Here is a 27,870-nt window from a genome sequence, read left to right on the forward strand (position 1 = left end):
GGTTGAAATGCTCCAGTATCCTGTTTTAGTAATTGAAAAGAATCACCATTTGCACTGAGAGATGCACTGTTTTTCTGTAAAATGAACAATTGGTATGAAAGAATTTTGACAATTGACAACATGGTTAATGAAACTGCTGTTTGGGTAATGCTCATTTTAGAAAGGTATAAAGTTGATAAAATTATTTGAGTTAAGTAAGGACCATTTTCCTGAGGAATCCAGTATCTAGCACTTTTCATGTAGATGATTAACACTGTAAAGTCATTTAGCCCTTCTTTCCACGTCTTTTCTCTGTATAAAATATTAAACACTATCTTAGATGTAAAAAATGCATTAATGCCAGCTGCTTCTATTTTTTTTTTGTGGCAACGTGTACACTGTACATTTCCATTAGGATGATTTAGGAAAAGTCACTGATTAAATTTCAGTTTGTGTGTTAAAAGTTGTTTTTTGTAACAGATTTTGTTTATCTGATACAGAAAAAAGTGGTATTTTGTACAGAGTATTTATTATATATGTTGTATATCTATAATATACCTAAAGATGTGGAAATATCCTAGGTCTTTTTAGCTTGCACCAGTTTATCTATTTTAGATTAAAAGTTCCAAAATATTCTGCTTTAGAAACTTTTAAAATGGTACTGATTTAAAAACTTTAAAAAAAACCCAACCCTACTGAGTGTTTCATATGGAATGGAAATTAAAAGTTATTTTTTTCGCTAGAAGTCACTTACACTTGTACCCTCTCAAAACCACGGTGTAGAAGCAGCAGGCGTTGGCCGGGTGGATGTGCTGGAGTTATTTAGCGCTGGCACTGCAGCTGCTGCCGCGCGGGACAGCGGCCCCGGCCCCGCTCAGCGCGCACCTGCTCGGCCTCGGCAGGAGCCGCTCCCGGGCTGCGGGACAGGCACGGGGGGCCGAGCCTGTGGGTGCAGCGCTGCCACCTTTTCCCCGCGGTACCTGCCGGAGAGCTCCTTCGCCGACAGCGGCTCCCGCACCGCGCCTCACGGCCCGGGGGGGCGGCGCGGGGGAGGCCAGCGGTGGGTGCCGGGACGGCGCTGTCGGAGGTTCCCGCCCCTCGCGCCCCCTCACGGCCCCCGAAGGGCGGGGCCAGCGCCGCCCGGCCCCAGCGGCTCCCGGCTCTCGCCGCCGCGCCCCGTCCGCACCGCGGGGCTCGGAGGCAGCGGGGGCTTTGCCCCAGCTATGGCCGGGCGCGGAGCGTGGTTGCGCTGCGGTCGCCCCCCCTCCCTGCTCCTCCTCACCTGGCTCTGCGCGCCACTGCTCGGCCAGCCCGGAGCCTCGCACGCGGGTAAGGTGGCTCGGGGCGGCCCCGGGGGGATGAGGCTCGGCGGGGCCACTGGGAAGAAGAATGAAGGGTAAAAGGCGCTCCGGTGAGGAGCCAGGGGGGTGTCGGAGGGGACGGCACGGCCCGCCGGGGGTTCCGAGCCCTCCTGGCGCTGTGCAAGGACGCCGGGGATGGATCGCGTGGTACCGCGGCCCCGGGTGCGCCGCTGCCCCTCCCGGCTGTGGCCCGGCTGGGAGCGTGGGCAGCGGGAGCAGCTCGTGAGGGGAAATGAGGCGGGATTTTGCGGGGGGGGGGGGGGAAACGCTGCCGGCAATGGGGTCTCTGCGCACCAGCATCGTTTGCCGCACCATCAGCTTCTCCCGGACGAGGTTAAAGTAAGGCTAGTGCCGGGTCCGGCGGTGGCTGCTGAAGGAGGATCGTAGAGCTCCGCTGGCTTTAAGAAAACGAGCGGGACCTCCGGAGACCGCGGTAAACAGGCTCACCAGGGCTGCCCCCTCACAGAAAAGGGGGAAAATGTCTTTGCCAAACTACGGCTTTTCAGGTGCGTTAGCAGTCTTGAGTGCCTCGCATTTCATTACACTTTCTAAATGTAGTGGTTACACTTTCTAAATGTAGTATATATATAATGCTTTAAAGATCTCAGCTGCCATAGCTTTCAATTTTTGCTCCACTCACATTTTGAGCGGAGGTGCAGTTGTAGTGTGTGCTCTGCATCTGCAGCTGGTACAGAGGTAAACTTGTAGAATATATTTTAATAACTGTAATTTTGCATGTGAATATGACTGCACATGAAAACAACCCTCGTAAGAATTTATAACAGAACTCTCTTTAGTTTGGTCATGCATTATTTCTTTGACTTCAAAAGAGTCAGTCTCGTAATTCAATCAGGATTTAACTTTCCGAGTTGAAGGATGTAAAATAGCATGTGAAGCTGGAGTGTTCATAGACTTACACAAAGATTAAAGGAGCAAAATCACTGCTCTTCCATAGATTTATTTAGAAACAGTTGTTTCAAAACACTGCACTTACATAATTTGTAAGTACATTGCCAAGAGTTTTGCAGAATGTCTTGAAACGATAGCTACAATAATTACAGGCAGAAAGAAAATTAATGAAAGATAAATTTGACCTTTTTTTAGTATTAACTGAAAATTGAAAAAGTGGTTGTAAATATGGTTTATGGAAGGTTGATTGTATCGATGTCTTGGTTTTCATTCAGCCTACAAATACTCAGTCTGTTATTGCTGAATGTGATTTTTAAAATTATTCTTTGTCTCAACATTTGGAAAAGTAGTGTTTTTCATGTTTGTCATGACAGAAGGTGCAAAATCGTTATGTTACATTTTATGATTTATATGACTGCATGGAATTACCTGCAGTCAGGTTAAGCCAAATTTTGCCTTTTGGCACAAGCCAGTTTTGACTTCACTGAGAACTGATCGTACATAGTGAGGCTAAAATTTTCTCTTCACAACTTGTTTTTTTCTAAAATAAAATTAAATTTGCTGTAAGAGTGCTTGTAAATTAATTTGGTGTTTCCTTCAGTTAATAGTGAACTAATATATTATCTTGGATAACTCTGAATTGTCAGGAGAAAATAGTTGCTGATTTAAAATACAGTCAAAGTATAAGTTTTGTTATTGCTCTGAATTTTAAACTAACAGGTGAGACTTGAATGCCCAAACAGAGCTGAGGTTAACAACAACCTCTAGCACTGCTGTGCTGTGCTGCAGACTTGTGATAATGTTCCTTGGCAGTTCATGTACCCAAGTGTTTTCCACTCAGTTTAATGAATCAAATCCTTCTCCCTACCCAACAGGAAGCTGCAAACCTTCCTGCTTGTATGTGATTTTTCTCTTAAAATATTTTGTGCTTTCTTTAGAGATTCTTAGGGGATAAACGTGAGCATTGATTTGTGGAGAAATGTCCGTATTGGTTTGTAGAAGGAGCTGTGGAAGGAAGTACCTGCATAGTTTCCTGCTTTTTAGAATGGTAAAACCTGGGGTTTGTGTGATGTTATAGGTTTTGAAATCTCCTACTCTTTTATCTGGTTTTGAGCAATGTAGCTGATTTCTGTGAGCTGTAGGGGGTTGTATGTTCCAGTGTATCCAAGACTGGAATGAAGCTGAGTGGGCAAAATGCTACTGAGGCAGAAGGTAAGTCCAGTGCCCAGTGTCTGCAGCACCCAGCCTGCACTGGCAACAACCTGTGAGAAGCCCAGGCCTGTTTCTTATTTCTGTAAGGTCTTATTTAGGTATGTTTTGGATTTGTGTTTAATTCTGTGACAGATAGCCTCTAAATTTATAAATGATTCTTCTGACAAGATTCTGTATACTTGTTCTTCCGTTTGCTCCTTGTGCTATCTGCACTTCTGGACACCTTTTGCTGCTTGCTTTCAGCATTCCTCGGTGCTGACTTCACAGTCCATCTTCAGTATTTACTGACAGGTCAGCAAATCAGTGAAAATGATGCAGTGATTAAAAGTGGTACAAAGAGAGATGACAAAATCCTGGATCGGTTACAGAGAAGTTCTCCTGACTTCAGAGTGACAGAATTTTTCCTCACGGGAGGCTGACAAGAGGCAGCCTTTTCATGGCCTGGCTGTTGGGCAGGGAGAAGGATCCCAGTTCTGTCTGTGGGAAGCTGAGTGGAGCACGTTGGTGTGTCAGTGAGCTCGGGAGAAAGTGCTGTGGCACGGCACAGACCTGCAGTTAAAGCTGCAGGTGGCTGTCACTGCTGCTGGCAGTCGTGTCACTAGAGAGGTCAGGAAGCTGTTTGGCACATGGTGTGTACTTACCCTAGAATCCATAGCACAAATATACAGAAAGGAACGGTTTGTGGGGCAACTAGCTCTTAATCTAAAGACTGTCAGTTCACATCTATTTCTTGTTTAGTTTACAAACTACATGGCAGTCTATTATGGTTACTAATCAAACTTGTAAATGTATTTAGAAATATGTGCCATAATTATACCTTGTTGCTAAGCTGTTAGGGGATAGCTTCATTCTACTTTACAACTATCAAGTTGTAACTTTAACCTTTCAAATTTGAGTTGAATGTAAGAAGCACCTTCCCTTCTTTCTGTGAGCAACTGTTGTACCTCTGTGCATATTGGTAAGTACTAAGCAATATTGCAGTTCAAAATTCCTCATAGTTTCCTGTCCAATATATGTCATTTTATTTTGCTGCTGGTTGACCAGATGTTGATGTCTAGGTAAGAGAGAAGGCACAAGTCCTCTCAGTAACTTTGAAGCCACCTCTTCCATGCTTGTAGTTGTGGTGATGGGGTTTGCCTTTATTTTTTAAACAGGGGAGGAAAAGAGAGTTCTGGGAAGTTCAGAATGTAATTGTTAGCTTTTCTGACTTTTGTTCAGTAAATGGAATAGTGTTAGTATTGCTGCTTTGACTTACAGAAATCCTAGTTAAGATGATTGTGATCTTTCTAAATGCTTGCTGTTAATTAAACGCTCGACTGTGACTGGATTCTTGGCAATTGCTAATGCATAGAAGGAAAAGTAGGCCAAAAAATTAAAGACCATGCTGGAAGTATGACTCATGATGCTTTTCAAAGAGGCAGGGGAATCAGTACAAAAATAAAATTTCCATTTACTACATTACCTGTCTTTTCTACCTAATGAAGTAATGGTGGGAGATAGTCTTAATAAATATACTAGAGTACTGGAGGCAGGTGTACTGTATATATTCATTAACCTTCTGGATTTCTAAGCAAATTATCAGTTTTAGTATGTAGTAGTTAGATCTGTGGACAATAGTCTGTGTTATGATAGCCTAGAGTTAAATAATATAATGTTAACCACAAAGTATGGGTATTTGACAATGTTTATTGTCCTCAGTAGTGGGGTTTTTTTCATTATAATGGTATTTGATTATAAACATGCGTTAGTAATATATATTACTTCTGAATCTACATCTTAACATTACACTTCTAAAAAGTGACCCTTTCCCCTTTGAAACTGCACCCAGTAGTGATGCAAAGAAAGCCTGAAATCATTAACACTCAATTCTGTCAGTTAGAAAATGCTTTGAACTACATTGTTTAATGTGTAAGGAGCAGCGTTACACCTGCAGTCCCCATCTGGCTCTTAGACACTTTATCTAAGGAAATGCAGAGGAATACAGAGTTCAAAGAAAGCTTGTTATTTGGAGAAACATGGACTATGATGTTCTCCTTTTTCAAACCAAAGATGTTTAAAAATACATCTGAGATCAAGCTGTAGCACTAAGTATTCTACTGGTAATTCTGATAAAAGGAATAATGTTGCTAAATCATTTTAAGATGCTAGGAAATTTAATCCCATAATGGTACAGTAAATTACAAGTGTTATTCTTTTGTAAAACCCATCTTTTGTTTCTTATCTACAACATTTTAAAAGTCTGCCATTAGCAGCTCATGTGAAATTTTGACTTGAGAATGTTAACAAGATGAATAGACATGTACATGTTTCATTATGCTATTCATGCATCTGAGGCCCATGTAATGCTTCATCTTATTTTCTAAATGGTTCTTCCAAAGTACTTTAATAAAAAAGTTTGTTAAATACTTATGGAGGAAATGGTAGAAACTAATTTTTAAGTACAATGTTTCCAAGGTTAAGTGTTTAATTAGAATTTTTTCCTAGTCTTTTGTAAAAAGTGTCCTTCAACTACTTCAGAGTTTAAAAAATTTTGAATTATTGGTCTGCTTTGTGCATAACTTTTGTCTCCTTTGTGCAGAATTAAAATTTAGGCCATCCAACATCATATGTGACTTAGGTGGGGTTTTTTTGTTTTTTTTTTTTTTTGTTGCTTAATATGAACTCATACTGAGGGGCTGTGAGAAGAGTTTAAGGTGCAGATATAATAAACACTGTCATTGGGAGTTACCACTGAACAGTGCAGAGAGCTGCCTTTGATTTAAACTGCAGAGGTTATCTGGCCTCAATAAAAATGAAGATGTACAAATACAGGCAAGGTTAGAACTGCCCTTCAAAGGGTACAGATCTTCTAAGTATTTTTTAGTACACTGAGCTAGTGGCAGGGGTGAGTGTTTCCATAATCTCTTGCCATCTGATTTAGTATGAGATTGTACTCTGAGTTGTTTGTTTGCTAATCTTGCTAGTCATAGGTTTTAACCTCTTTCTGTTTTTCTCCAACCAGCATAGCTAGTCTGCTGCCTTAAGCCACTAAAACTTTTTAATCTGTTTTCTTCTCTTTACATTTTTTCCACTTGTCACCAGCTCTTCACAATTTTTTTTATTGATGTTAATACAAGGAGTTACTAAGAATCACCACCCTTGTTATAATCTTAAAATCATACAGATATGTGGAAAAGAGATATTAAACACATACAGTCTGTGTAACAAATTATTTCAATGGCCCTATTAAATAAAATGTACAGGGTAGGGGTGATTACTTACTTTATTTTTGCCAACTCTTAATATACTGTTACCATTCCCAGCCTCCTCATGGAGCTCTCCTTTGTTTAAGATGTCTTTTATAGACCAGTTTGCCCCAGCATATTAGTAAATAGAATAAATTAGAAATACTGAAAAGTGTGGACACATCCATGATCAGAAAAAAAAGAAACAAATAATTGAACTATATTGTTAGTAAATAATGGTCATTGTAATAGGCCAGTGAGTATACTATAGGTCTGAGTATAAAATATTTGAAAAATAACCTGTTAGTGTATAAAAGCAGTAAAGGAACATGTCCCCTTTTAGCATAGCAGAGGAGATGCTGTGTTTTAAGAGAAGCTTAATCTGGAAACAACATGTACCCTGAAGATGCTCAGGAGGTCATCTTACAGGAACACAGAAATGGTGAAAGTGCAACTTTGCCTCTGCATTGCTTCAAGGTCAATTAATGGAGAGATAATATCCAGCTGCATAGTCAGTCTTGAATTGTACGAAAAATTCAGTTGAGAGTTTTAACTGGAGGCGGAAAATGTAATTAATGCTAATATAAAAATCAAGTATTTATTAAATATTAGACTGAAATATACACAGAACCATTAATAATTCAGGAAATAGAGATATAGAAATAGAGAAATTAAGTTGTGTCTTCAGGAAGCATTCTTTTCAGTGTCTGTAAAATGTAGGCTTGGCAAATCTCTATACAGTTATAAATAAGAAAATACCCTTGGCTAATGAGGATATACTGAACCACTTAAATATATTTTTGGCACTTGTACATTTACAAGGTAACTTGTACATGTGCAGCATTCTGTTGCTGGATCCTTTTTGGCAGCAATTCTTATGTCCTGTGAGTTTTACTGTATGCACCTGAGGTATCTCAGTGGTACAGTATCAAGTGCCCATCAGTTCTTTGCACATCCCACAAGTCAACAATCTTGAAATGGAGATGTGTCAAATTGTAGAACATGTACAAATAATATATCTCAAAGAACAGTAGGTTTATGAGCAGATGAAATACACTCTAAACAGATAATTTGTATTTTGGAACCGAAGGGTGACCTGTCTTAAACCCCAAATGTTGATTTGACCTGCAGCAAGAACCATTCAGCAGCACGTTAGTGAGGGTAAGATTTGTAGGAAGAAGGAGTCCTGCTGCTCCCACTTTGTGGGTCCTATTTCTTAAGCTACATTTTGCTTTTGCTGCTACTATGACACTTCAGAGAAATCTGGTTAGTATTTAAAATAATAGTTTTGCTGGACTGCCCCACAACTGCAGTGCCAAAGGAGGGGAACTGCCTTGTTGGGCTCTGCAGTGCTTTGGGTGTTTCATCCAAAGGACCTGTACATGAAGCCTGTTGCAGCACAGCAGAAATCCACTGCTGTCACACTTTGATGGATGGGAGGGAACTTAAAACTTAGGATGCCCATCTTATTTTGTCTAGGCTGCAGTCACATGGAACTGGGTTAGGTCAGTTCAAATTAATGGCTTAAATGGTATTAGCCAAGCCTCTGCCACAAATGCCAAGTCATGGAACTGTTGGTCAAACTCTGAGGTAGCTTTTGCAAGTTTTGTGGGAATGAGAACTGATACCCTGTGCAGGTATGACACTGCCTGACATCCCAGGCAATTCTAAAATTTTAGTCCTCTTCAGTATCTATGAATCGCTGATTTACTGAGTGTTGATGGTAATGAACTTCAAGAAGACATTGTTTGTGCTGCCTGTAATTGATACTTTGTTTCCTTTAGCTTCTTTTATAAGAAAGATTAAATACCACCAAAGTTTTTTCTGCTTGTATCGTTCCTAGTTGATCTACTTCTGTTGTGTTGACTAAATTCACCTCCTCTCCAAACAAAGTAATGTTAATCTTTTCAATCTCTCCTTGTATGGATGACTGTCTCTGGTTTTAATCTGTTTATGACATTCTCTGGTGCTTTTCTGCTTCTGATACATCTTTTTTTAGATGGATGCTGTTAGTGAGCACATGATTTCTAGAGAGGTCGTGCCACGGATTTATGTAATGGCATAATATTTTAAGTCTGCATTAAAAAGAGATGGTGGTGAGGTCTGTTCTTTTGCTTATGCTGTCCCTTAAACTGATGATAGTAGTTGCTATGTCTTTTTTTGGCAGTAGTATCCTTTTAAATCTCATTGGTAAGTAGTAAAAATCTTTATCTAGAACGTATGTCTGTGTTTTCTGGTGGTCACCCTAAATTATGTCTGGGAATTGGAGACCCTTTTGTGCAAGGTGGTGTGTGTAGTTTGTGCTTCTCGAGGCAGTGGCCATCTTCAGGTATTTCACACCATCTTTGAAAGCTATTCTTACTTGAATTACTTAGCTAGACACTGATCTTGCCTTTTTTCCTCCCCTCTATCTTCCCCAGAATGACTCCTTGAGAACTATGAAAAAGAACTAGAAAGGTGCATTCCAGTCAGTGTAACATTAGAATAGGTAGAGTCAACTGGTAAATAGTTTGGCATATGCATCTAAGATGCAAAACAGTGTGAGGGAAAGTGCTCTACAAGTGCAGCAAAATTTATACATGATAAATGTTCCCAAACATTAGAAGAAGTACATTAAAACATGAGGAGACTGAAGTTTCAAACTGGATTGCAAGTTATGCAATATACTACAGACATGTATAATGTGGATGTAGGTTTTTAAAAAGTACCACCCTGTTTGAGACTGACAGAACTTCAGTCCCTCATAGATCAGCTTTCAGTTTTAGAGGAGTTCCATAATTGCATGGCATTGGGTAAATGATATAAGAGCTTTTTGCCTACTGAGATTATCTTAATGTTCTTGAGTCATCCATTTCAGGAGTGTGACAATGGTATGAGGATGCTAATCAAACCAGGTAACTTTATAAATAAAGTATACTTCCAGGACCTTGGCCATGCTTCTAGAGAGAAGGGGATGAGATGAGAAATTGAACTCTGCACAGCTGTAACTCTTTGGACACAAGAAAGCAGATGTACACTGCTCATTTGAATCAATGTTAATAAATTCTTTTTTTAAAATATAGGTGTATCTGAACCTTCTTTTATTGCTAAAAGTGAAGATCGTTTGTTTAAGCATTTATTTGAAGACTATCAAAGATGGGTTCGTCCAGTGGAACACTTGAATGACACAATAAAAATCAAGTTTGGCCTTGCAATCTCTCAGCTAGTAGATGTGGTACGTACAGGAAATAAGTTGTATTTTTCCACTAACTTTAAAAGGAGCACAATTTCATGTGAAATAATTGTGGCTGTTTTAGCTTAAACACAATAGATTAAGTGTCTAAAATTATTATCAGTGTAATAAAAATGCACTGTAGATGGATATATGATGTTCTCATATAAACATACTTAGTGATTGGAATGCTTTAGGCAGTGTACTTTGTATTTCAAGTTACAGACCTCTGTGAACTAAAGCAGCTGTTTCCTATGGATAGATTTTTTTGTGATATATACTTTATTTTACAGGATGAGAAAAATCAATTGATGACAACAAATGTATGGTTGAAACAGGTATGTGTAAAATATTGATAAAAAATTCTGAAGCTTCATAACTGCAAATCAAAATTTGGGAGAAACTTTTCTAGTTAATTGTATATTCAAAAAACTTAGTTCTTGCATGAAATTTTATTTCACATAGTATCATTATAAAATGTCCCTGGAAATGCTTTAAAGGATTAATTGTGACGAACCTCTTAAAAAAACCATAACAACAAGGTAAGTAAAAATTCACCAAATTAAAAGAAATCTGTTACGGCATTGCATGGCCATTTAATACATCAAGGAGTGTCTTTCCAACCATAAATTGCTGCTTCAGTACAAAAGTTTTCATTCAAAAGCTTTATTAAGAAAAGTATGGTTGGTATATTCTTCTGTATAATAGTTTTGAGGTCTTTTTCCTGTGGGATGTTTGAAATTATTGGATATACATTACTGAAGAATTCCAGTCTCAATTAAATATGCTTGCTAGAAGGAAGTACTTTTTCCTCTGAAGAATATTTGGGTTTGGGCAGGAAAAATCCTCAAGCTTTGTAATTGTAAGAGTCTGGTACTAAACTTAATTGCCACTATTCACTTGGGTAATGCTGCTCGCAGATCATTCTTGATGTAACCGAGAAGAATCTTTGCAGATGCTGGTTATACGTAATAGCTTATGGAATTATTTTTGTTTGGGCTAATTCCTTTCTGTTTGTTTATTTGATTTTTTTTCCTTTTGCTTCCCATTCCCTTCTTTTCCAGTAACTGTAATTTTAGGCCAAGTTTTTATTTTTAGGAAAACTTTGAGACTAGTCAGCAAAAATGAGATGGCCATGTGGGTTGATGATACTTTGTGCCCTCTTTAATAGTTTCTGCAGATCTTCTTGAAGTTGAACCAGTTTCAAGAGTTGGAGCATGATGGGGTTTTTTGTATAATGAAAATGTCTAAATTGCTTCTGATTAGCTTCCAGTCATTGGTATTCATCCAGAACAAGCTTTTTTCAAATTTAATTTATACAATTAAATTACATTATAATAGCTCTTACTTATAAATGCATGCTCTGAAAAAGGAACATCTTAAGTTCTGTACAGAAGCATTGTCAAGTAGCTCTTAGAACAGAAAACAAATACTAAGTGAGGTAACTACATGTCCGTTCAGCAAATTCATTGTTTTATGCAAATTTAAGAAGCCAGTTTGATTGTTGTTAATTGCCTCATTATGTATTTTCATGTAGTATCACCCTGCTTAAATCCACTTCCCAATAATAATGATTTTTATGTCTCTCATATCCACAGGAATGGGTAGATGTAAAATTAAGGTGGAATCCTGAAGACTATGCTGGGATAACATCTATTCGTGTCCCATCAGATTCTATTTGGATTCCAGATATCGTGCTGTATGACAAGTAAGATTTCAGTCTTCTCATACAAAATGCATTTATGTTATAACTTCACTGGCCAAACTGCTTCTAGGAGGCTCATTGGAGAGACATAATGTGTACGTTTAGTGGGCTAAGAATCTGTGGAAGAATTTGCCTCTGAATCCAAATGGACTTTGCTGCCATGTTAAATGCTCCAATGTTTTGCTTTACTTCTGAATGGAGTTTCTAGTCCCTTTGAAAAGGTTATTTCCATTTTGTTGTGTAACCTTTTTTCTTAATTAGAAAAAAATGTCTTGCAAAGTGCTGGGTACAAATAGTGTAGTGATGGGAGGGAAGCAACTAATTTATGCTGTTGTAGGTCATATTAATGGAATTAAAGTCAGGTACATTTAACTGTAAGGGGCGGTTGCCTTGGTTTTGGGTTGTTCTTGGTTTTTTTCTTTTGAAAATTAACAGATCTCAGAAACAATAACTTTTGAATTAACCCTTCTGCACAACTCATGTGCACTTGCAATGCTTTTACATTTCCTGACTTGTCGAGTCAGGATAAAAGGCTATTGCAGTGACTGTAAATTACAGTTTGGACACAAGTATTACTTTACCTGTTTCATGACTCTTTTTCTTCAATAATTATGATTTGGCCAAATTTAAAAGTACTTATTCTGTATTACTAATAGAAACACCAGAGCTGGGTCATGCTATTAAAGATCAGGATTTTTACAATCTTTTCATAAGTCATTGGGACCATAGAAAGTTGCACAGATCTTTTCAGGACTTGAAAATATTCTTCAATCTTCCAAAGCTGTTTACCTATGTGGGATTCAGATTTGAGGAAAAATGTTGACTATGAAGACAATACAAAATTTTGGCTATCCAGGCATAAATAGTAGAAATGACAATAACAAAGCATAATTTCTTATTTAAATGCACTCCCACACTTCATTGTAATTGCATGCATTTATCTCTCTTCTTTCAGTGCAGATGGACGTTTTGAGGGAACATCTACAAAAACTGTGGTAAAATATGATGGCACCATTGCTTGGACTCCACCAGCAAACTACAAAAGTTCTTGTACTATTGATGTAACATTCTTCCCCTTTGACCTTCAAAATTGCTCAATGAAATTTGGTTCCTGGACTTACGATGGCTCACAGGTTGATCTAATTCTTGAAGATTACGATGTTGACAAAAGAGATTTTTTTGATAATGGAGAATGGGAAATAGTCACTGCAACAGGGAGCAAAGGAAACAGGACTGATGGATGCTGCTGGTATCCTTTTGTTACATATTCATTTATAATTAGACGTTTGCCACTTTTTTACACTTTGTTTCTCATTATTCCTTGTATTGGGCTTTCATTTCTAACTGTCCTTGTCTTCTATCTTCCTTCAAATGAAGGTGAAAAAATTTCACTTTGCACTTCCGTACTGGTATCTTTGACTGTCTTTCTTCTTGTTATTGAAGAAATTATTCCATCATCTTCTAAAGTTATTCCACTCATAGGAGAGTACTTGGTGTTTACTATGATATTTGTGACCTTGTCCATTGTGATAACTGTCTTTGCTATCAATATCCACCACCGCTCCTCATCCACACACAATGCGATGGCACCCTGGGTTCGCAAGATATTTCTTCACAAACTGCCCAAGCTGCTTTGCATGAGAAGCCATGTCGATAGATACTTTGCTCAGAAGGAGGAAACAGCAAATATGAATGGATCAGAATCATCTAGGAACACCTTGGAAGCAGCTCTGGATTCTATCCGCTATATTACAAGACACGTTATGAAGGAGAATGAGGTTCGCGAGGTGGGTATGCTAGTCCTGCTACACTGATTTTGTATGAGTGGAAATTAGAAAACCAAGTAGTGGTTTACTGTGCAGTTGCATATTAAAGATGTGCTACAGCTTTTGTACTTCACTGAAAGCTGTGTAGTTGTTTCCACTGAAAAGAGGTGCAACTATGGTACAATACTGAGAATATTTGTACAGTCTTTGGGTTCTTTAGAAGTCTTTTGCTTTCTTCTAGAAGTAAGTTCTTGTCATTAGTTACACATTGTGAGACCCTTGTCTATTACAAGAGCATGTACTGTAACTGTTCCCTACAGCACTGCTGAGATGATGAGAGAAGGAGCTATTTTTCACTTTAATGTTGTACCTGAGGGCTATCTTGAAAAATGCATTTGCCTTATATTTTCCAAATAAATACTGGCAAGACTTATCTTACAGTTTTCAATTCCAAATAAGGGCTCTAACTTACATGTATTAGTTTAAATACAAGCTATAGCCATATGTTGGTCATTTTGTCAAATATGGACTCATATTGTCAAATATGGACTCAATGACTTCATAACTGTTCTCTTCTACCCTTACTATTATTTGTCTCTAAGTCATACCAAAAGATGTCAAAGGCTTTTTTTCAGTCTGTGCATTTGCACTCTGAATTATCCTTAATAAATGTTTACAACTTTTGTGTAAGAGCATTAAAATCTCTTTTCTTTACATGCAAAAGCATGTTACGCTAGCACCATAGGTACATCAGAGACTTAAATGCTATTTCCAGTCTAGTGTAGAAGTTTGTAGAAATATAGAAGTTTGTTGTGTACTGTCTGTTTCTGATGGCAGAGCCTGAGGTTCTTTCAGGAATTGCTGTCTCTGGTTGCTGAGAGTGTGTTCTCCCATACTAGACTAGGAGTAACGTGCCTCCTCTGATGTGCCTTCTCAGGACTTGATTCTGACATTGTCATAAGGGATGCGGCCTAGATTTTTAAGAAATGTATCTGCTGTACTGTTAAAGCAGCATCTAATAGCCCTGCATTGTATGAACAAGAGAAATAGAATAGTTTGCTATTAAATACATAATTTCCTAAATTAAAGGTTGACTGTGAGTGACAAGTGATAAGTATTTTGTTTTACAAGTGTAATGTTGTTGTGACTGTAAACCTTGGAAATTAATGTACAGCTGACTGGGGACTCACTTGTTTTATTATTACTGGGCTCCAGAGAATGCAAGCTTTAATTGCAAAAGTTGTTAATAAACGCTAGACACATAGTGCTATTGTAGCCTTACATCTTAGGAAGCATTAGGCTTGGGAAATGTAGATAGCTCCAGTTCAAATCCAAGACAATTGTTTTGCAAGGTTTTAATTTGCTTGCACAATTATATCTGCAATACTTGCAAAACTGTGTATAGATATGAATAATTTTATCAAAAAGGAAAGTAGTCTTGAAACTACTGTGAGTATTCTCCCCAGTGTATAATTCTGTGGAGCAGTAACTTTGCAGCTTTCTGCTCTTGTTTGTAACACAACAGCTGCTCTGTACTAACAATTTAAAAAATTTTTTTTATTATTACTATTTGGGGAGGTTTGGTTTTGGTTTTCTGATTAGTTTGGTTTTCTGGTTAGTTTTTTGTTGTGGGTTGGTGTTGTTGGTTGTTTGGGTTTTCTTTAAAACTTTTGCTTCCAACTCCTGCTTGGGAATTCTGCTTTATGATGTCACAGGCCATGAATCCTGCAGTATGTTAGAAGACGGCAGAGCAGTCTCATCTCTCTGTAGATGAGGATGTTTGGTGCTTGTCAGGGTCAATTTCTGCATCAAAATCTACATAGCTTATCAATCTTCACAGAGGGAAGTTTGCTTCTGTTCTAACTCACAACATAATTATAAAATGTTGTTCAAGAGGGTTATTGTATGGACATGGTTGAAAAAAGTGTACTTTGAAATAACTAAGAATTGCATGATTTGGTACTGTGTTTTTACCTGTTCTTGCACGCACTGACCAACTCTTGTGCTCTTTCTCTTTTAGGTTGTTGAAGACTGGAAATACATTGCTCAGGTGCTTGATCGAATGTTCTTATGGGCTTTTCTTCTGGTTTCAATAATTGGATCACTTGTGTTATTTATTCCTGTTATTCATAAATGGGCAAGTATAGTAGTACCTACCCATATAGGCAGTACCAATGCATAAATATTTTCGGAGCCATGTCCTACTGATATGTCTCTGAGTTTTGCAGCAGCTCTGTTTCCATGCATATTCTTTGTAGTCATGTTTCTGCTAGAGTAAAAAAAAATCCAAAACTAGAAAATTAGGTTCATCTTAAAGCATGGCATTCCCAGGACACATAGAAGTCAATTTGCTTATTGCCAGTCTACTGAGTTACTGCTAAGCCAGGTCAGAATTAAAAGAACCTTCTCAAGCCATTGCATGTATGATTTATCAAAAAAGCATACACTGACACCTACTGTGAAATAGAAGGATTTAAATTTTTTTAATGATACTCACTGTAGTCCAATTATTAAATTACTATATAAATTGCTACACTGAATATTAAATATTTGCAGTTACACAGTAGAGTTGCTTATTTCAATTTAGTATACAAAGGAGAATTTTTATCAGCTCTCTTCAGTGTGTTGTAGAAGTATGAAATTTTGCCGAGTAAATTAAAATAATAATAAAAATATAAGTTAAACTTCCTGTATATCTAATACACACCTAAGAACAGCAATTTGACCATGATTGGCCTTTATAATTTTTCAGTGGAATTTGCTGCTAAATTTTAAAGCTTGTTAATTCTGTGATACCAACAGGAGCATTTAATAAGCCTTAAAATGCCTAAAGCATATGTGTATATTGATGTCTCCATCAGCTTTGGAAAGGAAGGCGAAGGCAGTTAACTGAGTTTCCAAGTTGTATTCTAAGGGGCTGGAACATTCAGATTTCTTTACTCTTCATGAAGAATTTGATACAGTATGTGAGTTTGCAGACACGTTAATTATTTCCTGTCTTTGGGTGTTTCTCAGAATTAAGAGTTTAAGCACAAGGCAGAAGGAATTTGTGGAGCATCTTCCTGAAAGAAATGGGTAACAAATTATTATGCTGTAGAACCAAATACAAATGATTAATGATTTTCACATTTATTAAGCTGAACTTGAGAGCTACCTTAAATTAGTTCTTTCACTTACAAAACCATATGTAACTCTAAGCAGCAAGGACTTAGAGTTTTCTATGTTTCCTTTTTCCTAAGATTGTTGAAAACGAACTTGCAACTTTTCAATTATTCCATTTAAATACATTCTTTACATTGATTCCAATGCCACCTTTCTTCCTCTCTTAATAGTTTTATTTCTGGAAAAGACTCTAAAATAGTTGGGTATTTTCCTATACCAAAATTGTTTTTGTGTTGTTCATAATATAGTTGCATCCTGTAGGGCTAACACACGAATGCCAGGCTAGAGCAAGTCTTAGGAAGTTTTTGTTTGTTTAAATTACTACATTAATAATAACATGTTTAGGGGAGAAGTTTTAATGTAAACTCTGGTATCTTCAGTAATTTTACATTTTTATAGTGATTATAAATTTGAACAACCGATACTTATTTCTTCCATACCCCCTCCCAGATCTCCTTTATAATAGCCCTGTACTGATTATAATAGTTATTAGTTATGTCATAACTTATATATAATTTAATATTTATTTCAAAATGTTTTAATTTGCAGGATATTCTTGGTTTTGTGTAGCTTTTAAAGGCTCATGAGTAGGAAAATGATGTCAGGCAGGCCTTTTTTTTCTTTTTTTGTTTTTTTAATAGTAGTTAGGGAGTCACTCTTCTTCAGTTACAATTCAGTTGCATCTGACATTGGATATCCATGTTTCCTCTATTCCCATCATAACTTTAAAGGTGAATTTGCAAAGATTATCTGATTTAATTCAGATATAAGAGCTTTGACTTTCTCAGTTTTACTAAGGTTAAACAATGCATCAGTGACTTTCTCTGTGTGCAAGTTGCAGAAATACTTCAGATAGCTTATTTCCTCTTCAAATACAACATTTCTTTTTAAAGTCTTCCATAGGTTTGAATTACTGAAATTTACTCTTACCTGAAGAGAAAGCAAAGTGAGTAAAACTGTAGATTAGATATATATCTTTATTTTTTTAACTCTCCATTTCATCTCTTTCCCCTTGTTAAGGGGGATGTCTCCAGGCTGCCCAGTTATATCATGATGGGCAGCACATTGCCCAATGGAGTCACTCTCTTTGTTATAGTAACTCACAATTTTTGCAAATGCATGAATTTTTTTTAGTGACTTCTAGTCTGATCATGGTAGATTCAGGTAACAGTTGACACTGGAATCCTTGGGGTCTTCTGCTTATCAGGTGTGTCTGAAACAAAAGAATGTTAATATACTCAGAAGCATGGACTTTTACTTCTGTAACTTACTGCTGAATGTATTGAACTGTAGGTAATGGTACCTTACATAGATTTCTGTCACTTGCTCAAAATAAATGAAAATAAGGCACAATTTTCAACAGTTTCATTCTCTTTATTTTCATAAATGTTATATCACATGATACACTGTATTTCCAGAAAGTTTTCAGTTTGGTACAGAGAGAACAGTTCATATTTTTACAAAATATGTACAGTGTTTTGTTGCATTCTTTATTCATGCTCTTAAATAATCTGCAGTTACTGATGGGAAAAAAAAAAAGTATGCCTAAGCATCAATTTTAGCACACTTTACAGGACTATTTTGTCTACCTGCCTTCCCTTGGCATGAAACATTTTGCTATAGCAGGATGCCTCTGTATCCAAACTATTCAATCAGAGCATTGTGATCCTTTGCATCACTTGCAGACTTAGTGTGTGTTTCACTTGTACACAATTCTAAACATCATTAGGTTTGAGCAGCTTTTTTTTCTGATGGCCTTCACATACATTGCATTCTGGGGATACAGAGAGTTTACTTTATGACTGCTTTATAACTATCATCTATTATTTACCTATTTGTTTTTCTTTTGTGATAAACTTCTCGGTCCTTTCTTGACACTGTGTGGGTCAGTTTGTACAGCAGGTGGCAATGTCTGCATTCCAGCAGTTTGGTACTTGTGCTTCCCACCATTCCATCCTCATGAGGGTATTCATGGAACTCACTATGAACTCCTTCCAGAAGATTCTGTCATGGTCTGAAGAGCCTTGGCACCAGACTAGGAAACAAACCTAGTAGGCCAGAGCATTCAACCCATCTTGACTTTCCAAATATTCATGTAATTTTCCATTTCTTTATGAACCCCTTCTTAAATAATTCCTATAAAGTTTAACACACTGCTTCCATCTTTTCCAGTTATTGCAAGAAGTAGCTGTAAAGCATAGCTCGTGTTACTTTGAGATTAGCTGTCATAAAGGTTCAAAATAATTTCTTTTTCCACATTCTGAACAAAGCCGCCTTGGTCAAGCAAAGTTTAAGCCAAGAGATCCTTGTTCTACTACACATGGAAGAGACACGAGGTGCTGGGAGGGGGATGCAGAGTTGGTTGGCAGTTTTATTTGATTTCACAATGTTTTATTTAATCTTTACATTTCATCTCCAGCCATCAAAGGTTGTAAAAACAATCCTGCTGTTCCTAGAATACATACCAGGATGAAAACCCATAGAAAAATACGATCAATTACCATGGCAACATATTTCCAATCATCCTGAATCTGAAAAAAAAAAAAAAAAAGAATAGCAAGTTGGCATATTTATTAGGTGAATAAGTTGCATTAGCAATAATACCATTTCATATAGGAAGTGCACTTTCTTCTGTATGTAGATATTTTTATGTATACACAACTTACACATCTGTTTTCACTGACAAATTAATTCATTTTGAAGAATGTAGATACCTTTATGTATACACAACTTACACATCTGTTTTCACTGACAAATTAATTCATTTTGAAGAAGCTTTATTTGCATATGCTCTTTGGAGCAAAGCAAAAAGCTGCTGCTTCAAATCCAAAAGGTTGATCACCAAGACGCTGGACTTGAGGAGATACAACTTCTCTATTCCAAAGATGAAAGTGTAAAGCTTTAGATTCTTAGATGAACAGGTTTGTCCAGAAAACGTTACTGAAACAGACTGCTCCTGCTGGTCTTTAGGTAGTATGTAAAAAGCAAAAATTAATTGGTATATAATTATTTGGTACGCTAATTATGTAGTACTGAAATTTGACTGTTTTCATGCATAATGCAAAATTCATCTCTGTCCCTTTCATGTAAAAAGAGAACCAAGTTTCAAAAAACAACAGATTTTTCTAATTTTCTTTTTTTTACAGTGAATGTTCTAGCAAGAGTGACACTGAAGTATTCTATATGTTATATATTAATAGTAACTTGGTGATCATTTTAGTTACTATTGAGATTACAGTTCAAATTTTTTTGTTTTCTTCAAGAATGATAAGAAATGAATAATGCATTTCTTGTTTTTAAATTTTTTTCTTTTTAGCTTAGAACTTGTTTGTTAAGGGAAACTTAAAAATCCAAAGCAACCCTGTATTTTCTGTACCAACTAAATCTGAATAGAATTCTGATTTCAGTATAAACAAAGTGATTAGAATGAAGTGCCAGAGTGTGGGGATTTAAATTCTGTGATAATTGTGATGGTGTGGCTACTGTTCATAGTATGTTTGAGGAATAGAATAGAAAAAAAAATGTAATTTTTTTTCTCCTTTATTGTGTTAAGATGCAGCTTTATGAAAGATGCTGGTCCCCGTCTTGCAGTAGTTGCCTCATTTAGCTACAGCACTTTACTCTGCAGCAGCAGCAGAATGAGCACCATCATCACTGTGAGGGATATTCACTCTTACATTTCTGTTGTTGATGGTAAGCTGTGAGAGGAAGAATGTAACTTTCTAAAGGTCATAGGGTCAGCAAATTCCACTATTAAGATTATAACTTGGAAAATCCTAACTTCAACTCTTGTGGGATGGGTGCTCTCGTATGTTCCCCTAGCAGTGGTTGCCTTAATATGCCTCACTCAGTACATATATTGTCAGTAAAAGAGATCATTGTGCAGCAAAGCTGCTTCTCAATTATGTAAGTTCAAAACTGCACATACTTGTAATACAGCTTGTGTAATTTACTTGCATAAAATAATGGTCTCTGTTATCTTTTTCGTCTGTTTGTTTGAGATCTTTTTCTTACCAAACACACTAATGGCAAAAGGTATCTGCAGTTTGAGTAACAGTAAAATATGTTCTTACCTCTTTTGCTTCATTCTGCATTTTCATATTTTCTGCAATGTATTTCACACTTTCAATAGCATCTCTCATTTCTGGTGACAGAACAGAGAATGAAAGCATAGGATCTACAGACTCAGAGCTTGAACTTCTAGTGAGATTGCCACTGAAATCCGAGAACTTCGTGCGCTGGTACTGACAGCAGCTACATGCCGTATCTTGACATACAAAGCCATCTTTACAGCATTTGGCTTCAGAACCGTTGATGCAATTTAAGTTTGAAAACTCAGAAGTGAATAATGGTTTTGGCTTCTGATTATTCTCTTCATCACTGGCAGGCCTTGTCATGAACATGATCCGGGGAAGTAAGTTCAAGAAAATGGTTCTCACCCACAGGGGCATTGTGTGTGTCTTGGGTGTTCTGTAGTGCACATTTAGTACAAATACTGTTATGACAATTGATAGAGTTACAAATATCATGGTGAAAAGGAGGTATTCCCCAATAAGGGGAATTACCAGGGAAGTAGAAGGTATGGTTTCTGTGATAACAAGAAGGAACACTGTTAAAGAGAGAAGAACTGATATGCAGAGTGTCACCTTCTCACCACAGTCTGAGGGCAAATAAAAAACTAATACAGTCAGGAAAGAAATCAGCAGGCAGGGAATAATCATATTGATAGTGTAAAATAAAGGTAAACGCCTAATGTAAAGAGAGTATGTGATGTCTGGATATATCTCTTCACAACAGTTGTATTTGATGTCGTGTTTATACCCAGGAGCTTTAATTATAGCCCATTCTCCACTCTCCCAGTAATCTTTCAGGTTCATTGTAGAGCCAATTAAAACTAAGTCAATTTTGGCTTTGTCATAAGACCAGGAACCAAATTTCATGGTGCAGTTCTGATAATCAAATGGGAAGTAGGTTACATCTATTTTACATGAACTTTTAAATATAGCTGGAGGTATCCAGGTCACATCACCCGTGTATTTTAAAAGGGCCTTTGTCTTGTCATCAACCTGGAAATCTCCAACTGCACTGTAAAGCAAGTAAAAATAACAAAAATTAGAATGATCTACTCCAGGTAGTTCCATACATTCAGATCATATACATTAACTCTTTAATCTGTTTTGGGGAAGTCAGCAATTACTTGTTTACTTGGAGCTCAATTGCTTATGCAAGACTGAGTCAGTGACCGTCATAAATTTGCACAGTTAAACTGAAACAAAAGCTCTATAAACTCACCAGGGAGGAGTTGGAAGGAAATATTCTTTCTTATTAATAGCATGGCTTGGTGCAATCAATATTCAAAATGGCAAATAACAGATTGCAAATGGCAGTCTGACTAGATGAGTGTTGTAGGCCCTTTCCAACTGAACTATTTCATTCTATTCTATTCTAGATCGATCAAGCCCATCAGAACTCAAGGGATGATAAGAATTTTACTGATATTTCCACCTCTTCTGTGGGCAGTGCAGGTAGTAACTATGGAAAGAGGGATTAGGTTTGGGGTCTATCTTTGCATAACGAGTGTATTCTCTAAGAGGTTTTTTAAGTCCCACTTTGCTATCTTATATGAGCCAGTTGAGTATATGAAAAAGTAAAATTAAAGGGTAATTTGAAATGTTGAGGCCCCAGTTAGAAAAGGAGTGTCATCACTGTTCATCCATAGACCTGAGTTTTGGATCTTGTAGCTGAGTCCATTTATTGAGAATTGCTTTCTTATAGATCCATTTAGTTATAGTTTGGCTCTTCACAGTCTCAGAAACTGACATCTAAAGTAAAAGGTGTCAGATTGTGAATTTAACTGCTAAAAAGCTAGAATTTGCATTTCTTTCAGTTAAAGTTGTGATTCACAGGGTCTTGTGAAGGGGCAAAGCCAAGTTCACTTTGGCCTGCTCACTTGCAGCTCCAGGTTAGAGCTGACTCCTGCCCAGTGATGCTGATGTGGCTGGCACGAAAGTGAGAACAGCAGTGGGGGGATGCAGGACAGAGGTGTGTTGAAAAGCAGCTTTTCAGTGCATCAACTTGCTGCTGATTTTTTTAGAACTGGTAACATCGACCCCTCTCCCTGAACTAAGAAGTTAAATATGCAAGAGCCTTACTTGTTATATAAAACAATATCTGGTTTCCAGATCTGGCCAGATGGAACTCGGATGAATTCAGCACCTCCATAGTCTGCTGGATTCCACCGAAGCTTGTAATCATTCCAGATCTAATTATGGTAGAAATGAGTCTATGTTAGGTTTGTGAAGAAACTGAAATTCAGTGGACTAGATCTGAACTGAGTGCTGTCATATCACTTCCACGGTTGATTTATTTTGGATACTACAGTGTTTAGATGTTTCTTTAACAAACACATATGTGTGGTGTTTTTTCATATGCAGATTTTAGGTGGGCCTAGATAGCTAGACCTTGTTGGTCATATCCATATATGACTTAAATATATGTGACTGTCCCAGGAATGTCTACTCAGTAGCTGGAACAAGGTGAAAGAGGGACTAAGATACAGTCCCACACTCTCTGAAAAGAGAGTAATAATAACTTTGATCTCAAAAAAACAGGTATCCGTGGGACAGTGAAAAGAGATTCCTGGAGGCTGTGGTGCAATTTGTGAGCATCAGTCGAGGGACCTTGGGTAGATAGGTCAGAGAGAGCTCCAGGGTGTTATGGCTCAGGTAATAGCCTTTGTCGCTAGGACTTGTTAAACCCCATTTTAAACGAAGTTGAATATCAAGGTGAAGGTGGGAACTAAGTTGGTTACTAAGCTGACTGCAAAAGTGATTAACTGCATTTTTAAAAAGCCATTTTAAAGTGAAGTACACATTTTTGGTTTGTTCTGACTTTACGGGAGCTAACCAGCACCAAGCGGCGCTGTGCGGGACCTCCATGCCGAGGTGCTTCCCTTGCGTTGGTGTCTGCCAAGGCAGCGCGTTTGGAAGTCTCCAGAGAAAAAAATCTTGTATTTAGCGACTGCAGTAAGTGTAGCAGCCTTCCTCCGCTCCTGTCCCGTCCCTTCCTCCGCTCCTGTCCCGTCTCTTCCCGTCCCCTCTCGCCGGGCGGTGCGGCGGCCGCTGGGGGGCAGCAGCGCGCCGGGGAAGGGCTCGGGCGGCGCCGCCGGCACGGAGCGGGAGAGCCAGGGATGCTCTCCAGGGATTCTCTCCCGGCATGCTGTCCAGGGATGCTGTCCCGGGATGGGTCTGTGCCCCGAGGGACTCGAGCCTGGCGCCGCCCCCGCGACCCCGGTGCTGCTGGAGCCCGCAGACGCCTCGCTGGGCGGGCGGGTCCTCCCGCCCCGGGTCGCCCCGGTGGAGCGGGGAACACTCCCGCGCTGGAGGGGAAGTGAGTCGGTGCCGTCTGAGCTGTCACTGAGCGCTACTTACGTGCTTCAGCCACAAGTTGGTTTCCATTATCTGGTTGACTTCGTCCTGGAAAAGAGAGGTGTGTCGGGAGATGTGCCGGCCCTGCCGCGGCGGCCGGCGGGGCTGTACTCACCACCTTCACCAGCTGCGACATGGACACCTCGAACTGGATGATGACGGGGTCCGAGACGTTCTTGACGGGGCGCACGAACTGGTTGTAGCTCTCGAAGAGGGCCGCGTAGAGCCGGTGCTCGGCCTCGGAGCCGCCGCAGCCTGCGGAGGGCAGGGGGTGAGCGCCGGGCCAGCCCCGTGAGGAGCAGGGCCGCCCCGGTACTGAACTGACTGCTCAGCATCCCTGTGCCCTGGGCAGAGCCCCAGCCTCGCCTAAGTGGGGAGTAGTGTGCCATGGGGGGCATTCGCTTGGGCTGCGAGAAGAAAAGCAGTGAAAGGTAATGCTATGACAGAGGTTTTCTAACACACGTCTGCAAAGTGAGTTAAAAAAATAGTTTTGTGGAATTACTGAAGAACTAGGGCTGCAAAAACCCTTTTCCCTCACAGTCCCAATCCCCCAGACCTGGCAAGGCCACAGGGCTGTGGAACAGAGGAAGGGGAAAGTATAAGCAAACAGACCAGGCCTCTGGTAAGGGGTCAGAACACCTTACATTAGGAGGACTCCCAGGAAATGAGAAGTCTGCTTTCTAGTCTGAGTCATGACTGCATGATTACAGTGAGGATAACAGCCTGCTTCTTAAAATATTAAAAAAAAAAAAAATTAAAATTTGATTAACTGTTACATTCACAGACTTTTCAGCACACTCAAAGAAATGTGCTAGCTACCCCTTTATTATTCTAAGTAGTTTTTATTTATAGTAGATTCCTGTTGTCCTTTTGCCAGTCATAAGTGCAATTCATCGTACCCTGTGGCCAACAAAAAAGCTGCAAGCTGAAATTCTTAAACAAGGTACTTCACCTGTTTCAGGATGAGCTGTGAGAGCTTGTATTTTACACTACTGTTTTACTATCAAACTAGGCAATAACCATCCTGACACTATTAGAAGCCAGTGGCCTTTTTATTTTTAGAGAGCTATCTTAAACTCTCTTCTGAACTACACATCCTCATGAATTCCAACTGAAAAACGAAAAAAGGTTTTGTCATTAATGGATAGCACTATGCAAATTTGGCAAAGTCACAAACTGAAGTCTGTCAAACATATTCTACAGTTCCTTTGAAATGGAAATATGAATATTTGCAAGGACATGTTTATTTTTTGCCAGTTGTTTTTTAGTAGAGAAAGAGGGGGGAGGCAAAAGTATCTGCAGGTGACAGATTGCACCAAGCAGGTGTTGCTTTCGAATCTGCGAGACCTCACCTCTTCCTAAGACAAGAGGGTTCCCCTCATGTGAAACTATTCAGGTAAAAGATCTTTGGTTTGGTTTTGTTTGATTGGTTTTTACCCCTTGTGCCTTCTCTTGTTCCCTTGGAGTGCAATTTTGTTTTCAGATTACTGAAATCATTCAAGCTGACTTGCTAACTAAAAAATGAACATTTTTAACTGCCAGTCTTGCCTGTACTATTCCTTGATATCTTCTACCTCATAGATTGAGATTTCCTGGAATAAATACCCTTCAATCTTTTAGATAAATAATTTTAAATCTAGATGTTAACACTATTGTAGTCAATCCCAAATTTCCAGCCTTTTTACATGTCACCAGCACTCTAATTAAATCTAGCAACCACTGTCTCTAGAGGAGTGCATTTATGTGGTTTTTTATTTAAATATCTCGTGCTTTCCATATCTGCAGAGAGAAGACATGGTGTTTGCAGCACATACTTAAAGCTCTTTAATGTTGTCACTTTCTCGTCTTGTCTGCAATATATGAAACTACACCTTTATGTATAAGGTGCTTTTTCTTCATGTTAAAATGGCTTTATGTGTCCTGTTTGGTATCTTTAATCAGGACCTACCTGACTACCTAACTACTTTGCAAGGATAAACTTAAAAAAACCCCCACTGAACAACAAACTATGTAACAGAAAGAGCTGTACCATGATTCTGTACATTTGCCCCTTAGGCTGGAGAGTGCTTCTGCACTTCTTAAAAATAATTTGCACCAAAGCTATCTCCTGCTCCCCTTTTCAACCCTCCCTTCACCATCAAAGAATAACAAATTAAGGATCACTCACCTTGACAGAGAAAGCAAACAGCAGCAGTTAGAAGGAGAGTGTTCAGGCTCTCCATGGTCTTATGAATTACTGCTTGTGGACAGGGGCTGTTGAGGATGAGCTTCACTGCCAGGACTGTACGAACACAGGGAGCGGGGCGAGCTCCGCTCCTCCGATGCGTGAAATGCCTGCAAGCAGCAGCCGGCAGGACCCTGAGCACAGCTCTGCGCACTGAGATCCCATTAGGTTTGCTGTGCTGCCCCCTTTCAAGCTACCCAGGCTGTCAGAGCTTTGGAAATGGCAAATAAAGTGCAGGAAAAACAGATGTTATTGTAGGCAAAGAGCAGTCTTCTGGCACAGATAGTAGGCAAGATTCCTTAAAATGGTGCATAAATGAGCCTGGTAATCTGACAATGCTGAAGAGTTTTCCAGCCAGCTGCTATACAGAATTCTTATCTATCAGAAGCTCATGCCAATCTACTAGGGGAAGTTTAATTAATACAAATCTTGTAATTGAATTGTACTGAAATGACTATTGACATTAGGGATGCCTGATTTAGCAGTGAACTGAGATCATGGGACCTGAATTTCCAATTATGCTGTTAATGTTGAGGCTTTTTTCCTGCTTGTGTCTCATCTTGCAAGAGCATGTGCTTGGTTCTCGACCATGTAAAAAGGATGTGCTATTCCCAAGGAGTAATTAAAGGCATGTACAACTGTTGGTGGGATCTGAGCCCAGAGTGGTAAACATAGCAGCTGGGATCTGGCAAGAATCTGGGGCTTTGAATGGTAATCGAACTTGACCAAACCCTTGAGAATAACTGTCTTTGGACCATTCCTACTTTTGTAGATTAGAAAGGTGAAATTTGAGAAGGGGAATATGAGCACAGGATCCCAACATGATCCCACAAAACCTAATTGTTCATGGGGAAGGACACTGGAAAGAAGGAGGAGTTGTTTGAAGTTCAACCATAAAATCATGATTTGCAAAGTGAGGCATGTCCCAGGCTTCCTTGTTAACTTACATGTCACCTTTTGCACTCCCCTCCCCATCTGGAATGACCGGGTGTTGCAAGGCTCATGCAGTGGTCGTTGCACACATCTGTGTAAAAGGAGGAAGGAGGGAGAGAAAAATATGGGATTCTACCCTCATTTTTAGAACAGAGGAGAAGGAAGCCCTGTGGGACAGCACCAATAGGTGCTTCATTGCCCGCCCTTAGGGAAGGATAAGCAATGACCCCATATGGTACTGTGTTAAGAGGTAGCGGTGGGAGAAAGAGCATCAGACTGGGCTCAGTTCTTGGCACAGAGCTTGTTTATCCTTGTTAGCCCTGTCTCTCAGAGCATCATTCACTTTGTCCCCAGACACATGCTCTTATGATAATTTCTGTAATTCTATTATCTTGGAGGAAATAGGCTTTACTGTCCATTTGATTTTATTTCTTTTTTTTCCAGAGAACTTGGCTGCTTGGTCTTTTAGCTTAACCCTTTGTGGATACTTTTGGTTTTGCATTTCCAGGGCATTGAGACTAAATGTTTTCCCTTTCTGTCTCCTTGCTATAAGCAGCATTATAACTGAGAATTTTGTTTTTTCTTTTTAATCCCAACTAGAAATGAGTTCAAGCTTCAAAGATCAGATCATAATCTGTGTTCCCCAGAAGTCAATGCTTAACCTGAATAATTTGGAGACATCTGATCTGCAGAGGAAGCAGAGAGCCATAGCAACAAGAGATATAGGTATTTTAGCTTAATTTGCTTGGTTACTGAA

At 38.9% G+C, this 27,870-nt stretch overlaps 2 protein-coding genes across 4 annotated transcripts; one reads left to right on the forward strand and one right to left on the reverse strand.

Moving 5' to 3' along the window:
- Window positions 1-1,119: 1,119 nt before the first annotated feature.
- On the forward strand, window positions 1,120-17,889 carry CHRNA5 (cholinergic receptor nicotinic alpha 5 subunit). 3 transcript variants are annotated; one of them, XM_069025335.1, is made up of 6 exons: window positions 1,120-1,308; window positions 9,748-9,899; window positions 10,190-10,234; window positions 11,495-11,604; window positions 12,557-13,388; window positions 15,388-17,889. In XM_069025335.1, the coding sequence occupies exons 1-6, from the start codon at window positions 1,203-1,205 to the stop codon at window positions 15,547-15,549; spliced, it is 1,407 nt and encodes a 468-aa protein (XP_068881436.1). In that variant the 5' UTR covers window positions 1,120-1,202; the 3' UTR covers window positions 15,550-17,889. The 3 variants fall into 3 exon arrangements, with proteins under 3 accessions (XP_068881436.1, XP_068881437.1, XP_068881438.1); XM_069025336.1 differs by lacking the exon at window positions 1,120-1,308 and adding an exon at window positions 1,692-1,846; XM_069025337.1 differs by lacking the exon at window positions 1,120-1,308 and adding an exon at window positions 3,401-3,461.
- Window positions 17,890-17,988: 99 nt separating this feature from the next.
- Window positions 17,989-26,360, reverse strand: CHRNA3 (cholinergic receptor nicotinic alpha 3 subunit). Its single transcript, XM_069025338.1, has 6 exons — window positions 26,124-26,360; window positions 24,072-24,211; window positions 23,960-24,004; window positions 22,682-22,791; window positions 20,603-21,614; window positions 17,989-19,060 (listed from the first exon to the last, which is right to left on the reverse strand). The coding sequence occupies exons 1-6, from the start codon at window positions 26,176-26,178 to the stop codon at window positions 18,932-18,934; spliced, it is 1,491 nt and encodes a 496-aa protein (XP_068881439.1). The 5' UTR covers window positions 26,179-26,360; the 3' UTR covers window positions 17,989-18,931.
- Between the last annotated feature and the right edge of the window lie 1,510 nt (window positions 26,361-27,870).

The sequence above is a fragment of the Aphelocoma coerulescens genome, chromosome 10, assembly GCF_041296385.1.
Source record: "Aphelocoma coerulescens isolate FSJ_1873_10779 chromosome 10, UR_Acoe_1.0, whole genome shotgun sequence".
In the NCBI taxonomy this organism is placed as follows: Eukaryota; Metazoa; Chordata; class Aves; order Passeriformes; family Corvidae; genus Aphelocoma; species Aphelocoma coerulescens.

Excerpts from the sequence above, each read along its gene's own strand:
- CHRNA5 (XM_069025335.1), top strand. The coding sequence starts at position 1,203 with ATGGCCGGGCGCGGAGCGTGGTTGCGCTGCGGTCGCCCCCCCTCCCTG. Across the intron at positions 10,235-11,494 it reads CAAATGTATGGTTGAAACAG|GAATGGGTAGATGTAAAATT; the intron begins GTATGTGTAAAA and ends TCATATCCACAG. Across the intron at positions 11,605-12,556 it reads GATATCGTGCTGTATGACAA|TGCAGATGGACGTTTTGAGG; the intron begins GTAAGATTTCAG and ends CTCTTCTTTCAG.
- CHRNA3 (XM_069025338.1), bottom strand. The coding sequence starts at position 26,178 with ATGGAGAGCCTGAACACTCTCCTTCTAACTGCTGCTGTTTGCTTTCTC. Across the intron at positions 22,792-23,959 it reads CCAACTTGTGGCTGAAGCAC|ATCTGGAATGATTACAAGCT; the intron begins GTAAGTAGCGCT and ends TACCATAATTAG. Across the intron at positions 21,615-22,681 it reads GATATTGTTTTATATAACAA|TGCAGTTGGAGATTTCCAGG; the intron begins GTAAGGCTCTTG and ends CTTGCTTTACAG.